General features: G+C 47.8%; 1 protein-coding gene across 2 annotated transcripts in view; it reads left to right on the top strand.

Moving 5' to 3' along the window:
• dscaml1 (Down syndrome cell adhesion molecule like 1) overlaps positions 1-15000 on the top strand; it is a 187131-nt gene that overhangs the window by 137625 nt on the left and 34506 nt on the right. For both annotated transcript variants that reach the window (XM_064974275.1, XM_064974274.1), the window contains exons 10-19: positions 109-387; positions 474-593; positions 722-898; positions 9873-10078; positions 10443-10539; positions 11038-11166; positions 11324-11491; positions 11603-11673; positions 11874-12114; positions 14488-14634. In XM_064974275.1, the coding sequence (XP_064830347.1) occupies positions 109-387; positions 474-593; positions 722-898; positions 9873-10078; positions 10443-10539; positions 11038-11166; positions 11324-11491; positions 11603-11673; positions 11874-12114; positions 14488-14634 (1635 nt within the window). The remainder of the gene's footprint in view (positions 1-108; positions 388-473; positions 594-721; positions 899-9872; positions 10079-10442; positions 10540-11037; positions 11167-11323; positions 11492-11602; positions 11674-11873; positions 12115-14487; positions 14635-15000) is intronic.

The raw sequence follows: 15000 nt of genomic DNA, 5'->3' as shown, positions 1-15000 counted from the left end.
CTCTCTCTCCCTCTCTCTTTTCCTCCCTTTCTGTCGCTCCCTTTTTTTTAAAACCTTTCCCTCTCCTCTTATTCTATCTCTCTCTCCCTCCTGTTTTCCGTCTCTCAGTGCCCCCTCTGATCCAACCCTTTGACTTCCCCCCCACCTCCATTGGGAAGCTCATGTACATCGCCTGCGTGGTGTCGTCTGGCGACATGCCCATCCACATCACCTGGCGTAAGGACGGCCAGGAGGTCGCGCCCTCGTCCGGCGTCAACATCGAGACCAAGGAGTACATGAGCTCGCTGCAGATCGGCAAGGTGTCGCTCAAGCACAATGGCAACTACACCTGCATCGCTAGCAACGACGCCGCCACCGTCAGCTCTGAGAGGCAGCTCACTGTCACAGGTGAGACAGGGCCGGTTGACTGACAGACAGACAGACAGACCCGCCGTCAGGCTCCAAGTTTCATCTTCTCTGTCCCCTCCCTACAGTTCCTCCTCAGTTTGTGGTCCAGCCCAATAACCAGGACGGGATCTACGGCAAGGCGGGGGTCCTCAACTGCTCCGTGGACGGATACCCGCCTCCCAAAGTTATGTGGAAGCACGCCAAAGGTACCCATCCCCACCGGTCGATTTCCGGCATTTGCCAGTACTGTTCACTCTAGCCATGTATATATAATATAGCTGGTATATGACCTTGATCATCACGGTGAAACCCACTCCCCTCAACCCCTCCGTAGGTATAGGGAACCCCCAGCAGTACCACCCAGTGCCTCTGACCGGTCGGATCCAGATCATGGGGAACGGCTCCCTGCTGATTCGTCACGTCCTGGAGGAGGACCGGGGCTACTACCTCTGTCAGGCCTCCAACGGCGTGGGCTCCGACATCAGCAAGAGCATGGTCCTGACGGTCAAGAGTGAGTCTGACCCACAAGCTTGACCACACACTCTAAACCACACACACATACTGGGTGGGCTCCGACATCAGCTAGAGCATGGTGCTGACGGTCAGGAGTGAGTCTGACCCACAAGCTTGACCACACACTCTAAACCACACACACATACTGGGTGGGCTCCGACATCAGCTAGAGCATGGTGCTGACGGTCAGGAGTGAGTCTGACCCACAAGCTTGACCACACACTCTAAACCACACACACATACTGGGTGGGCTCCGACATCAGCTAGAGCATGGTGCTGACGGTCAGGAGTGAGTCTGACCCACAAGCTTGACCACACACTCTAAACCACACACACATACTGGGTGGGCTCCGACATCAGCTAGAGCATGGTGCTGACGGTCAGGAGTGAGTCTGACCCTCAGCTGGAGCACGGCCACACTTTCCCAACCACACACGAAGGCGAAGGTTAGCCTAGCGGTAACAGCGTCGGGCCAGTAAACGAAAGGTAGCTTTGTTCGAATACCTGAGCCGACAAGGTGAACGACCTGTAAACGTGCCCTTGGGCGAGGCACTTAACCCTCGTTTGGCCCAGGAGTGCTGACTACTAAGGCTGACCGTATAAAGGAACACATTCGACCGCACCTACCTGGTTCATGTGGCAGTAAAAACACACCGCGCTCTCAACCACACACGTGCTGGGCGAATTTGATCAGCCAGTTGACCACGCAGAGAGGAACATAAACAAGGTACTAAGGATTGTTACTCCTCTGGGTTCAACAAAGGGGTTTATTTGTTTTAGCTTAATTTAACCAGGCAAGTCAGTTAAGAACAAATTCTTATTTTACAATGACGCCCTACCCCCGGCCAAACTGTGCACCGCCCTATGGATTCGAACCAGGGACTGTAGTGACGCCTCTTCGACCGTTGCGCCACTAGGGAGCCCTAAGGTTTAATATACCTTAATGGCATAAAGGTCACGGCTTTGTATTGTATCCCACTTAAGATGGCTGCCGTGTTGGGGAGCACTCTGCTGGGGAACCCTCTGCTGGGGAGGACTCTGAGAGAGAGGGAGAGAGAGATTGACTTTATGACTGTAGGGATCAGTCTTCAAAAAACACTTTGTCCTTAATCATTATCTGCAATCAATCTGTCCAACCTGCACTGGCCTTCAGTGACTTTAGCATCTACAAACACACACACTCACACACCTTTGCCCTCGTGGTGTTGATAAACTGCTCTTGCCGTGTATGTTAGCCTCTGAGGCCTCTGGCCTGTGTCTAGCCGTAAATAACAGACTGTCCTCCTGCAGCAACTTTACAGGCAGCAGAGAGGTTTCCCACTCACTCACTACCTGACTTTATCTTGCTCTCACTCGTTGTTGCTCTAGCTCTCTCCTCTCCTTCGCTCACTTGCTGTGTATGTGTCTCACTCTCTCTCTCTCTCTCTCTCTCTCTCTCTGAGACGGTCTGAGATGGTGTTAGTGTTATTGATTGAACCGTTCCTCTCCTCTGCCTCCCTCAATTCTGTCCGTTTCACTCGGCAGAGAGAGGGAGGAAAGGAGAGAGGGAAGGATGAATAAGTGATGAAAACAAAACAGCGGAACTCCCCTCAGATCGATTTTGTGGGTGTGCATGCACGTGTGTGTGTGTGTGTGTGTGTGTGTGTGTGTGTGTGTGTGTGTGTGTGTGTGTGTGTGTGTGTGTGTGTGTGTGTGTGTGTGTGAGGAGTAAGGGAGGAGCTGAAGAGGATGGTGTGTGAGTGATTGAACATGTGGAGAGGGGGATAGATAGAGTGAATACCCTTATGGGTGCTCATTCACACAGTCCCCGTCAAACAGAATACGAGAGAAAAAGGTTTGCAGTTCTTAACATTGGCCATAGGTCTACTTTACTGGAATGCTACTTTTTAGTTATTTTTATTTTTATATCACCTTTATTTTACTAGGTAGGCTAGTTGAGAACAAGTTCTCATTTACAACTGCGACCTGGCCAAGATAAAGTATAGCAGTGTGAATACATTGTGTGCAAAAGGCATGAGGAGGTAGGCGAATAATTACAATTTAGCAGATTAACACTGGAGTGATCAATTATCAGATGGGCATGTGCAGGTAGAGATACTGGTGTGCAAAAGAGCAGAAAAGTAAATAAATTAAAACAGTATGGGGATGAGGTAGGTAAATTGGGTGGGCTATTTACCAATGGACTATGTACAGCTGCAGCGATCATTTAGCTGCTCAGATAACAGATGTTTAAAGTTGGTGAGGGAGATAAGTCTCCAACTCCAACGATTTTTGCAATTCAAGGATCGCTAGGATAGTCAGTTTACTAGGGTACGTTTGGCGGCGTGAGTGAAGGAGGCTTTGTTGCGAAATAGAAAGCCAATTCTAGATTTGATTTTGGATTGGAGATGTTTGATATGAGTCTGGAAGGAGAGTTTACAGTCTAACCAGACACCTAGGTACTTATAGATGTCCACATATTCTAGGTCGGAACCATCCAGGGTGGTGATGCTAGTCGGGCGTGCGGGTGCAGGCAGTGAACGGTTGAAAATCATGCATTTGGTTTTACTAGCGTTTAAGAGCAGTTGGAGGCCACGGAAGGAGTATTGTATTGCATTGAAGCTCGTTTGGAGATTAGATAGCACAGTGTCCTAGAAAGGGCCAGAAGTATACTGAATGGTGTCATCTGTGTAGAGGTGGATCAGGGAATCGCCAGCAGCAAGAGCAACATCATTGATATATACAGAGATATATACAGAGAGTAGAGTCGGCCTGAGAATTGAACCCTGTGGCACCCCCATAGTGACTGCCAGAGGACCGGACAACATGCCCTCCGATTTGCCACACTGAACTCTGTCTGCAAAGTAGTTGGAGAACCAGGCAAGGCAGTCATTAGAAAAACCGAGGCTACTAAGTCTGCCGATAAGAATATGGTGATTGACAGAGTCGAAAGCCTTGGCCAGGTCGATGAAGATGGCTGCACAGTACTGTCTTTTATCGATGGCAGTTATGATATCGTTTAGTACCTTTAGCGTGGCTGAGGGGCACCCGTGACCGGCTCGGAAACCAGATTGCACAGCGGAGAAGGTACGGTGGGATTCGAGATGGTCAGTGATCTGTTTGTTGACTTGGCTTTGGAAGACCTTAGATAGGCAGGGCAGGATGGATATAGGTCTGTAACAGTTTGGGTCTAGGGGGATGACCTCTACGAAGAGGGGGATGACCGCGGCAGCTTTCCAGATGATATGAAAGAGAGGTTGAACAGGCTGGTAATAGGGATTGCGACAATAGGGGTTGCGACAATGGCGGCGGATAGTTTCAGAAATAGAGGGTCCAGATTGTCAAGCCCAGCTAATTTGTACGGGTCCAGGTTTGCAGCTCTTTCAGAACATCTGCTATCTGGATTTGGGTGAAGGAGAAGCTGGGGAGACTTGGGCGAGTAGCTGCGGGGGGGTGGGGGTAGAGCTGTTGGACAAGGTTGGAGTAGCCAGGAGGAAGGCATGGTCAGCCATGGGGAGAAATGCTTGTTGAAGTTTTCGATTATCATGGATTTATCGGTGGTGACCGTGTTACCTAGCCTCAGTGCAGTGGGCAGCTGGGAGGAGGTGCTCTTGTTCTCCATGGACTTTACAGTGTCCCAGAACTTTTTGGAGTTAGAGCTACAGGATACAAATTTCTGCTTGAAAAAGCTGGCCTTTGCTTTCCTGACTGACTGCGTGTATTGGTTCCTGACTTTCCTGAACAGTTGCATATCGCAGGGACTATTCGATGCTATTGCAGTCCACCACAGAATGTTTTTGTGCTGGTCGAGGGCAGTCAGGTCTGGAGTGAACCAGGGGCTATATCTGTTCTTAGTTCTGCATTTTTTGAACGGAGCATGCTTATCTAAGATGGTGAAGAAGTTACTTTTAAAGAATGGCCGGGTATCCTCAACTGACGGGATGAGGTAAATATCCTTCCACGATTCCTTCCAGGCCAGGTCTATTCGAAAGGCCTTGATTGAAGACAGTGGAGGTGTATTTGGAGGGCCAGTTGGTCAGGATAACGTCTATGAGGGTGCCCTTGCTTACAGATTTAGGGTTGTGCCTGGTGGGTTCCTTGATGATTTGTGTGAGATTGAGGGCATCTAGCTTACATTGTAGGACTGCCGGGGTGTTAAGCATATCCCAGTTTAGGTCACCTAACAGAACAAACTCTGAAGCTAGATGGGGGGCGATCAATTCACAAATGGTGTACTGGTCACAGCTGGGAGCTGAGGGGAGTCGGTAGCAGGCGGCAACAGTGAGAGACTTATTTCTGGAGAGATTCATTTTTAAAATTAGAAGTTCAAACTGTTTGGGTATGGACCTGGAAGGTATGACATTACTTTGCAGGCTATATCTGCAGTAGACTGCAACTCCTCCCCCTTTGGCAGTTCTATCTTGACAGAAAATGTTATGGTTGGGTATGGAAATCTCAGAATTTTTGGTGGCCTTCCTGAGCCAGGATTCAGACACAGCAAGGACATCGGGGTTGGCAGAGTGTGCTAAAGCAGTGAGTAAAATTAACTTAGGGAGGAGGCTTCTGATGTTGTCATGCATGAAACCCAGGCTTTTTAGATCACAGAAATCAACAAATGAGGGTGCCTGCGGACATGCAGGGCCTGGGTTTACCTCCACATCACCCGCGGAACAGAGGAGGAGTAGAATGAGGGTGCAGCTAAAGGCTATCAAAACTGGTCACCTAGAGCGTTGGGGACAAAGAATAAAAGGAGAAGATTTCTGGGCGTGGTAGAATATATTCAGGGCATAATGCGCAGACAGGGTATGGTGGGATGCGGGTACAGCGGAGGTAAGCCCAGGCGCTGTGTGATGATAAGAGAGGTTGTATCTCTGGACATGCTGGTTGTAATGGGTGAGGTCACCGCATGTGTGGGAGGTGGGACAAAGGAGGTATCAGAGGTATGAAGAGTGGAACTAGGGGGTCCATTGTAAACTAAAACAATGATAACTAACCTGAACAACAGTATACAACGCATGTTGACATTTGAGAGAGACATACAGCGAGGCATAAAGTAATTGCAGGTGTTGATTGGGAGAGCTAGCTAAAACAACAGGTGAGACAACAACAGCAAATCAGCTAACACAACAACAGCAGGTAAAATGGCGATGACTAGGCAGAGAGGGTCGGATTAACTACACACAGAGCCTGAGTTCGCGGATGGGGCCGACAGATTAAAAAAAAAAATAAACAGAATGGAGTACCGTGATTAATGGACAGTCCAGCAGGCATCAGCTATGTAGCCAAGTGATCATAGTGTCCAGGGGGCAGCAGTAAATGGAACAGGGGAGCCCCACTACACTAGCGACACGGTGTTTAAAGTTAGTAGCGTCTGCTCCGACGGAGGCCGGATGAAGGCACAGCGGATGGAGTGTTCGTTGGCAGACAAGTCGTGGTGGTGCGGTGGGGCGCCGTGTCGACAGAGAATCCAAGCCAGATGGCGAAAGAGGTATTGTGGAATTTAGTTTGCTAGCCGGGAGATGTGCCTGGCTCACGGCTAACTGGTGTTAGCTTCGTGGCAGTGGCGTTAGCCACTACAGTGCCTTGCGAAAGTATTCGGCCCCCTTGAACTTTGCGACCTTTTGCCACATTTCAGGCTTCAAACATAAATATATAAAAATGTATTTTTTGTGAAGAATCAACAACAAGTGGGACACTATCATGAAGTGGAACGGCATTTATTGGATATTTCAAACTTTTTTAACAAATCAAAAACTGAAAAATTGGGCGTGCAAAATTATTCAGCCCCCTTAAGTTAATACTTTGTAGCGCCATATTTTGCTGTGATTACAGCTGTAAGTCGCTTGGGGTATGTCTCTATCAGTTTTGCACATCGAGAGACTGAAAGTTTTTCCCATTCCTCCTTGCAAAACAGCTCTAGCTCAGTGAGGTTGGATGGAGAGCATTTGTGAACAGCAGTTTTCAGTTCTTTCCACAGATTCTCGATTGGATTCAGGTCTGGACTTTGACTTGGCCATTCTAACACCTGGATATGTTTATTTTTGAACCATTCCATTGTAGATTTTGCTTTATGTTTTGGATCATTGTCTTGTTGGAAGACAAATCTCCGTCCCAGTCTCAGGTCTTTTGCAGACTCCATCAGGTTTTCTTCCAGAATGGTCCTGTATTTGGCTCCATCCGTCTTTTCATCAATTTTAACCATCTTCCCTGTCCCTGCTGATGAAAAGCAGGCCCAAACCATGATGCTGCCACCACCATGTTTCACAGTGGGTATGGTGGTTTCAGGGTGATGAGCTGTGTTGCTTTTACGCCAAACATAACGTTTTGCATTGTTGCCAAAAAGTTCAATTTTGGTTTCATCTGACCAGAGCACCTTCTTCCACATGTTTGGTGTGTCTCCCAGGTGGCTTGTGGCAAACTTTAAACGACACTTTTTATGGATATCTTTAAGAAATGGCCTTCTTCTTGCCACTCTTCCAAAAGGCCAGATTTGTGCAATATACGACTGATTGTTGTCCTATGGACAAAGTCACCCACCTCAGCTGTAGATCATCCAGAGTGATCATGGGCCTCTTGGCTACATCTCTGATCAGTCTTCTCCTTGTATGAGCTGAAAGTTTAGAGGGACGGCCAGGTCTTGGTAGATTTGCAGTGGTCTGATACTCCTTCCATTTCAATATTATCGCTTGCACAATGCTCCTTGGGATGTTTAAAGCTTGGGAAATCTTTTTGTATCCAAATCCGGCTTTAAACTTCTTCACAACAGTATCTCGGAACTGCCTGGCGTGTTCCTTGTTCTTCATGATGCTCTCTGCGCTTTTAACGGACCTCTGAGACTATCACAGTGCAGGTGCATTTATACGGAGACTTGATTACACAAAGGTGGATTGTATTTATCATCATTAGTCATTTAGGTCAACATTGGATCATTCGGAGATCCTCACTGAACTTCTGGAGAGAGTTTGCTGCACTGAAAGTAAAGGGGCTGAATAATTTTGCACGCCCAATTTTTCAGTTTTTGATTTGTTAAAAAAGTTTGAAATATCCAATAAATGTCGTTCCACTTCATGATTGTGTCCCACTTGTTGGTGATTCTTCACAAAAAAATAGTTTTATATCTTTATGTTTGAAGCCTGAAATGTGGCAAAAGGTCGCAAAGTTCAAGGGGGCCGAATACTTTCGCAAGGCACTGTATATCCAATCGGTAGTAGCGGTGATCCGGTGCCAAGGTCCAGAGTTTACAGCAAGGATCCAGTGGAGTTTTGAGCTCTAGCCGTGTATGAGTGGGGTTCGGGTGAACAGCTGAGTAGGCCAGGAGGTGGGCCTCAGGGAATAGCTTCGGTACTAGGTGACACGGTGAGTGAAAGCGAGCTGTGAAGTAGTGGTCCAGGGATTACGGCAGGAATCCGGCGTTGTTGTGGAGAGACAGTCCGATATCAGTAGACAAGCGATATTGGTAGACAGGCGAGTATTATACAGGCTAAAAACAGGGCCGGTATCTGTGCAGAAGGTAACAGCCGCTAGCAGTGGCTAACAATATCTAAATAGCTTGTAGCTAATTAGCTGGTTAGCTTCTGGAGATTCTTGAATGTGTTCTAAAATTGAAAATAATAGCGATTGCGTATCACATCGGGTGAGGCAGGTTACCGGAAGGTATAATCAAATAAAAAATCGAGAAGAGATTGAAAATAAATTGAAATATATATACAAAAAAATATGAAAAAATACAAAAGTACACGAGAGGACAAAACAAACACGTCTTCACTGCTACGCCATCTTGGAAGCTGCTTTATTGTGCAGAGATACTTTATCCTTTCCCAAAACCATAAACGTCATCTTTAGCGCTAAGATCGTTGTTCCTCCATTGCCTAATGGACTAAAACTTTTACCGCGGTGGGCTAAATCAGGGCCACACAAAGTGATTCTTGGTAGTCTTAAATAAATCTACTTTGAAAGAAAAGTGCACACCTCACACACATGGTTATGGGCTTATGTCGGATGTACCATGTCGGATATTGCATCCCAATATTACACGTTATATACATCACAGAAGACTGAAATATAGCAAAACATAGAAACAACAGATTCAAAAATAATAATAATTCTAATGCTATTGATGATAAAATGATGAAAAATATTAGTAACATTCCACCCATGAGGCCACTAGGTCATTAGACTGCAGGATAATTTGAAAAAAGGGTTGAAAACCCCCTATGTGGCAGCGATATGAGTCCGGGGGAAAAACGTGTAAATAGGAACATTTTGGTCATGAAATTAGTCTCGTCCAAAACTGAGATTTGCAAGATATTTTGAAAAAAAAATCAAAACAATGTCACGGAATGAAGGGTGCGTGACAGTTTTCCTTGGGTTGGGTTTATTTTCATCCTGCCCACATGCCCAGAGCTGACAGCACCCAAGTAATCGTCAATTTGGAGTGCAGATGCATGTGACCCGATCATAATTCCCAACAATGACCATGGTCAATTTTGTGTGACTTTGGAAATCCCCATTGGTCTAGTTAGGGGCCATCAGTAAATTACACAACGTACATGGGCCAATGTTTTCAAAGTTCAAAAGCTCCACATTTCAATGACTGAAAAACTTCAAACCAATGATAAATTGTAGAAATTCATATTCAAACATTGAAAGCACCTAAAAAGGTGTGCAACATGAAAATATTGTCCCATTTACGTTGTGGAATATATTGACGGTCCCTAACTAGCCCAACAGATGGGCTATCCAACGTCAAACCGACGGTGGCACACTGGTCAGCTGAAGCTAATTGGCAAAAGAAGTTGGCTCGTTTACTAGTTTCAAGTCAAATCTCATTCTCAGTCGCACGTCCTCATGAGGAGGATTGAGACCGAGGCTAAGATGATCTAACTCACTCTGCCCCTATTTCCCTGTCTGATTCTGTCCCATTATTTCCCCTACTTTCTGCCATCCATCCCTTCATCCCGCCTTCATTCTTCCCTCCCTCGTTCTCTCTCCAGTCCCGGCAATGATCACGTCGCACCCCAACACCACCATGGCCATTAAGGGGCAGATTAAGGAGCTGAACTGCACGGCGAGGGGGGAATGGCCTATCATCATCCGTTGGGAGCGCGGTGACACAGTCATCGACCCCGACCGTAACCCTCGCTATGCCATCACCACCAGCCCCAACGAGAAGAGTGATGAAGTATTGTCTACGCTGAAAGTGAGTCACACACATATACTGTAGACATATACACACAATTACACACACACACACACACGAACACGCACACACACACAAACACACAGACATAAACAGACAGACAGACACACACATAAACACACAGACACATGCACATTCATACTGTAGACACACACACACACACACACACAGATACAAACATACACACAATATAGAGGGATAGGACATCAGATATAGCAAATGGAGGAAATGAGATCAGATGAGAGGTGTGTGGAGTTGGATTTACAAAGTGTCTATCTATCGCTCTCTTTCGCTCTCTGACTCTCTCTCTGTCTCTCTCTCTCTCTCTTTGTTTGTGTGTGTGTGTGTGTGTGTGTGTGTGTAGCTGAAGCCAGCAGAGCGTGGTGACTCGGTCTTCTTCTCCTGCCATGCCATCAACTCATATGGAGAGGGCCGGGGCCTCATCCAGCTCACTGTGCAAGGTCAGTGGGTCAGACCACCACACAATCACCTGTAGAAAAGTGTTTTGCGATGGAAAATGAAGTTCAGGTAATCATCCCTGTACAACCAGCCTGTTTCCTTCCGTTTGGTGCCGAGTGAATATAGCCCTGTGTGACTAACTGCTTTGTGTGACATGAACCTGGAGAGAGAGAAAATCAATACAGGACCACTTTCTTTCACACTATGCTTATGTTCCATTCCCTCTACACGCTTAGAATTTGATTTGCGATCTACAACCTAAAAGGGTTGATCGGCTGTCCCAATAGGAGAGCCCTTCGAAGAACCCTATTGGTTTCCAGGTAGAACCCATTTTTGGTTCCTTTTAGAACCCTTTCTACATAGGGTTCTACATGGAATTATTCTACCTGGAACTAAAAAGGGCTCTCCTAAGAGTGTATATTTCTCCCTTTACCATTTCCTTTCTCTCCCTCTTTCTCTCCCTCTTTCTCTCCCTCTTTATCTCTCTCTTTCTCTCTCAGAGCCCCCAGATCCTCCAGAGTTGGAGGTGAGGGAGGTGAAGGATCGGAGTATGAACCTGCGCTGGACCCAGAGATTTGACGGCAACAGCATCATCACCAGCTACGACATTGAGTACAAGAACAAGACAGGTATGCCAGGGGACAGCGGGGGTTAAACTGGGGATTGACTATTAGTCGGTACTGAGAACATAACCATAACCGACTAATGCATCTTCTCTCTGTGCGCACACACACACACACACACACACTCTCTCTCTCGCTCTATCACACTCACCAACACACACAGATCCTTGGGAGTTGAAGCATGCCACCCGTAAGATCTCTCCCACCAATAACCAGGCCAACATCGTGGATCTACACCCTGCCCAAATCTACAGCATCCGCATGTTCTCCTACAACAAGATCGGACACAGTCAAGCCAGCAAGGAGCTCACCATCAGCACAGAGGAAGCACGTGAGTCCAGCACAACCACACACACAGACACACACACACACAGAGAGATATCGATGAGTTGACCTAGGATGACCCGAAGAAGAGTGCCTATCTCTCTTTTCCTCCCTCCAGAGCCGGATGGTCCTCCTGTAGAGGTTTTCCTCCTGCCTATGACCTCGCAGAGCATCCGCGTCACCTGGAAGGTAAAACCACCTGTCGATTCAAGATGATCAGAGACATCAAAGCAATGTGAAATGAGACACTCTGAAATTGAACACCTGGAATCACATAAAGATCACACATCTGATCGTGCCGCGTTACACCCCGCCTCTACAAATGCAACGCAATCAAATGTCGATGTTATCCTCTTTCCTTCTCTCTTCTCCCTTTCTCCCTCCTCTAGGCCCCCAGGAAGGAGCTTCAGAACGGGGTGATCCGGGGCTACCAGATCGGTTACCGTGAGAACGGGCCGGGCAGTAACGGCCAGTACAGCATCGTGGAGATGAAGGCCACGGGGGACAGCGAGGTGTACACCCTGGACAACCTGAAGAAGTTTGCCCAGTATGGAGTGGTGGTCCAGGCCTTCAACAGGGCCGGCACCGGCCCTTCCAGCTCTGAGATCAACGCTACCACACTGGAAGATGGTAGGGGGACGTGCAACACGCACATGCAATCCTTTGTCGATGTCCCGATTTATTTTCTTAGCAGGAGCCCTGATGTAGGCGTGTTGGAGAAAAATAGTGTTCTTACACTGTTCATATGAGTCAGACGTTCACAGAGACAGAGACAGAGACAGAGACAGAGATAGATAGATAGATAGATAGATAGATAGATAGATAGATAGATAGATAGATAGATAGATCGTCTTTGAACATTCCCTGAGTGATTCTTTCCCCCCTTCGCTATGATTTGTTTTCGATATCTCCCGTGTAACTTCATCTCTAACCTCTCTCTCGTTCTGTGTCACGCTCTCTCTCTCTGTCTCACTCCCCCATCTCTCTCGCTCTCTGTCTCACTCTCGCTCTCTCTCTCTCTCTCTCTCTCTGTCTCACTCCCCCATCTCTCTCTCTCTGTCTCACTCCCCCATCTCTCTCTCTCACACACTCTCTCTCTCTGTCTCACTCCCCCAACTCTCTCTCTCCACCTCACTCCCCCATCTCTCTCTCTCTGTCACGCTCTCTCTGTCTCACTCCCCCATCTCTCTCTCTCTGTCACGCTCTCTGTGTCTCACTCCCCCATCTCTCTCTCTCTGCCACACTCTCTCTGTCTCACTCCCCCATCTCGCTCTCTGTCTCACACTCTCACTCCCCCATCTCTCTCTCTCTCTGCCGCACTCTCTCTCTTTGTCTCACTCCCCCATCTCTCTCTCTCTCTCTCTCTCTCTCTGTCACGCTCTCTCTCTGTCGCACTCCCCCATCTCTCTCTCTCCCCCATCCCTCTCTCTCTCTGTGTCTGGTTGATCTCTAGATGGGCGTCTCTCCAACTCTCTCCTGTGTATTCCTCCTCTATCTCGTATTGTTTCTCTCTTGCTATGAAATATGAAAACACACACTCACAGCCTCACAACACACACACACACACACACACATAGTTGGCCATTGGTCCAGAGCATTGCTCTTCCCAGTGGCTGTCTCCGTGGTGACAGTGATATTGATGGCCATTATGATAATAGTGATAACAACAAGCATACTAAAAATAATTCAAATTAGCTTGTCTCTCTCTTTCTTTTTGCTTCCTGCCGTAATTATCCACAGCTGATCGCATTGTCTCCCTGCTCCCTCTTTTCATCTTTTTCCCTTCCCTCGCTCCCTCTTTCAACTCCCTTCCTCTCCTCCTATGCCCACATACCCTGCCCCCCCTCTCTCTCTCTCTCACTCTCTCTTTCACTTCCTCTCTTTCTCTCTCTCTCTCTCTCTTTCTCTCTCTCTCTTTCTCTCTCTCGCTCCAAAAGACACCTTTCATTTGTCTCTCTGCCACGACTCCCTCTCAAGCTGCCTCACATCTCTCTCTCCCACCCACTCTTTCACTCCATTCTCTCCTCCCCTCTTGTCTGTTTCCATGTTCTCCTGTTTCTACTCTATTCCTCTCCCACTTTTTCTCTCACATCCCTGTCTCTCGTATCGACCCCCCCCCCTTACCCTCTCCCCTCCCTCCCCTTTGTGTGTATTGTATTCAAGGTGAGTGGTAAGGAGTAGGTTGTGATTGTGTCAGGCCCTGGATCGTTAACGTCTTGCTGGCTGTTGGAGTTCAGTCCACTGGGGGTTGTGAGCGGAGATGGACCCTCAGACCTGATAACACAAACCTCTCATGTCTCCTCTCCCTCCCTCTCTCCCTTCCTAACCCCATTTCCTCCTTCGCCACTCCCTCTCTCCCCACACCAGCTGTGGCTTCCCTATCGTTGCAGGCCAACTCTCCCTCTTTCATTTCTCTCCCTCTCTCTCTCCCTCTCTCTCTCTCTCTCTCTCTCTCTCTCTCTCTTTCCGTTCAGTCGGCCTTCACCCACTCGTCCTGTTCCCCTCTTTCTCTCACAAGTCCAGATCTGTTCATCCTCAATGGTGGCGTTGTTCGCCCAGTGAAAGCCCGTTGGTCAGTGAGCCAAGGGCAGCTGATAGATAGAAGGGGCACCTGGGAGAAGTGAGACAGAGGAGCCGTTTTTACGCCAACATCTCCACATCAGAGAGGACATTTATTTATTTAGAGTCATCCCTCACGTCTGATGTCAGGTTAGATATTTAGGCTCGTCGAGGGTTTGAGTTGTGTTTTTACATGTCTTGGTTTTTACTACTCGGTGTTTTAAGGATCGTAAAACTTCCTGGGGGGGGGGGGATTCCTAGACACAGACTAAGCCTAGTCCTATTTTAAAAAGCGCTGTCATTTGGGATTCTTCATTAAGCTTGCTGTTAAGCCCAGGACTTGGCTAAATCTATGTCCAGGAAATTGTCCCTAGCTGTCGTGTTTGACATGGAGTATTTTGATGGGTTCTGATAATAATCTCTTCCTCTCCCTCCCTTTTCCAGTGCCCAGCCAGCCGCCCCAGAACGTGCGGGCCATCTCGGTGACATCAGACGAGGCGGTAATCACGTGGTCGGAGCCCCCGCGTCTGACGCTGCACGGCGTGCTGAAGGGCTACCGGGTGGTCTTCTGGTCCCTCTTCCCCGACGGAGGTGGGTGCTGTGGGGGTCCGACGTACCCTCTCCCGCACGCACGGGCACAAGGCCACACGCAGAGTAACTATCCCTGCTACGCCTTTCACATCTGACCTCTGGCCCCTCCACCATGAGTCCACAAATCGACCTAAGGGTTTGACCTTTACCCTTTCAACCCTCAGCCCTGACCTCTGACCGCTACTGATACCTAGGCTGGTTTATGTGCCAGACCTTATTGACTGGTCTTCGTTGTAAAACAAAAAAAATATTTTCTGGTTAAATAAAACATTTGCTATTTAGTGAATCCCTAAAACCAACCCCAACCACCAGCCTGCCATCCCTACTACATATGTTCAAAGGAAATGCCAAGGAAACCCTAAAATA

The sequence above is a fragment of the Oncorhynchus masou genome, chromosome 9 (genome assembly GCF_036934945.1).
Source record: "Oncorhynchus masou masou isolate Uvic2021 chromosome 9, UVic_Omas_1.1, whole genome shotgun sequence".
Taxonomy (NCBI): Eukaryota; Metazoa; Chordata; class Actinopteri; order Salmoniformes; family Salmonidae; genus Oncorhynchus; species Oncorhynchus masou.
Note: the sequence above shows the minus strand (reverse complement) of the source record. Positions and strands in the feature narration are given on the sequence as shown.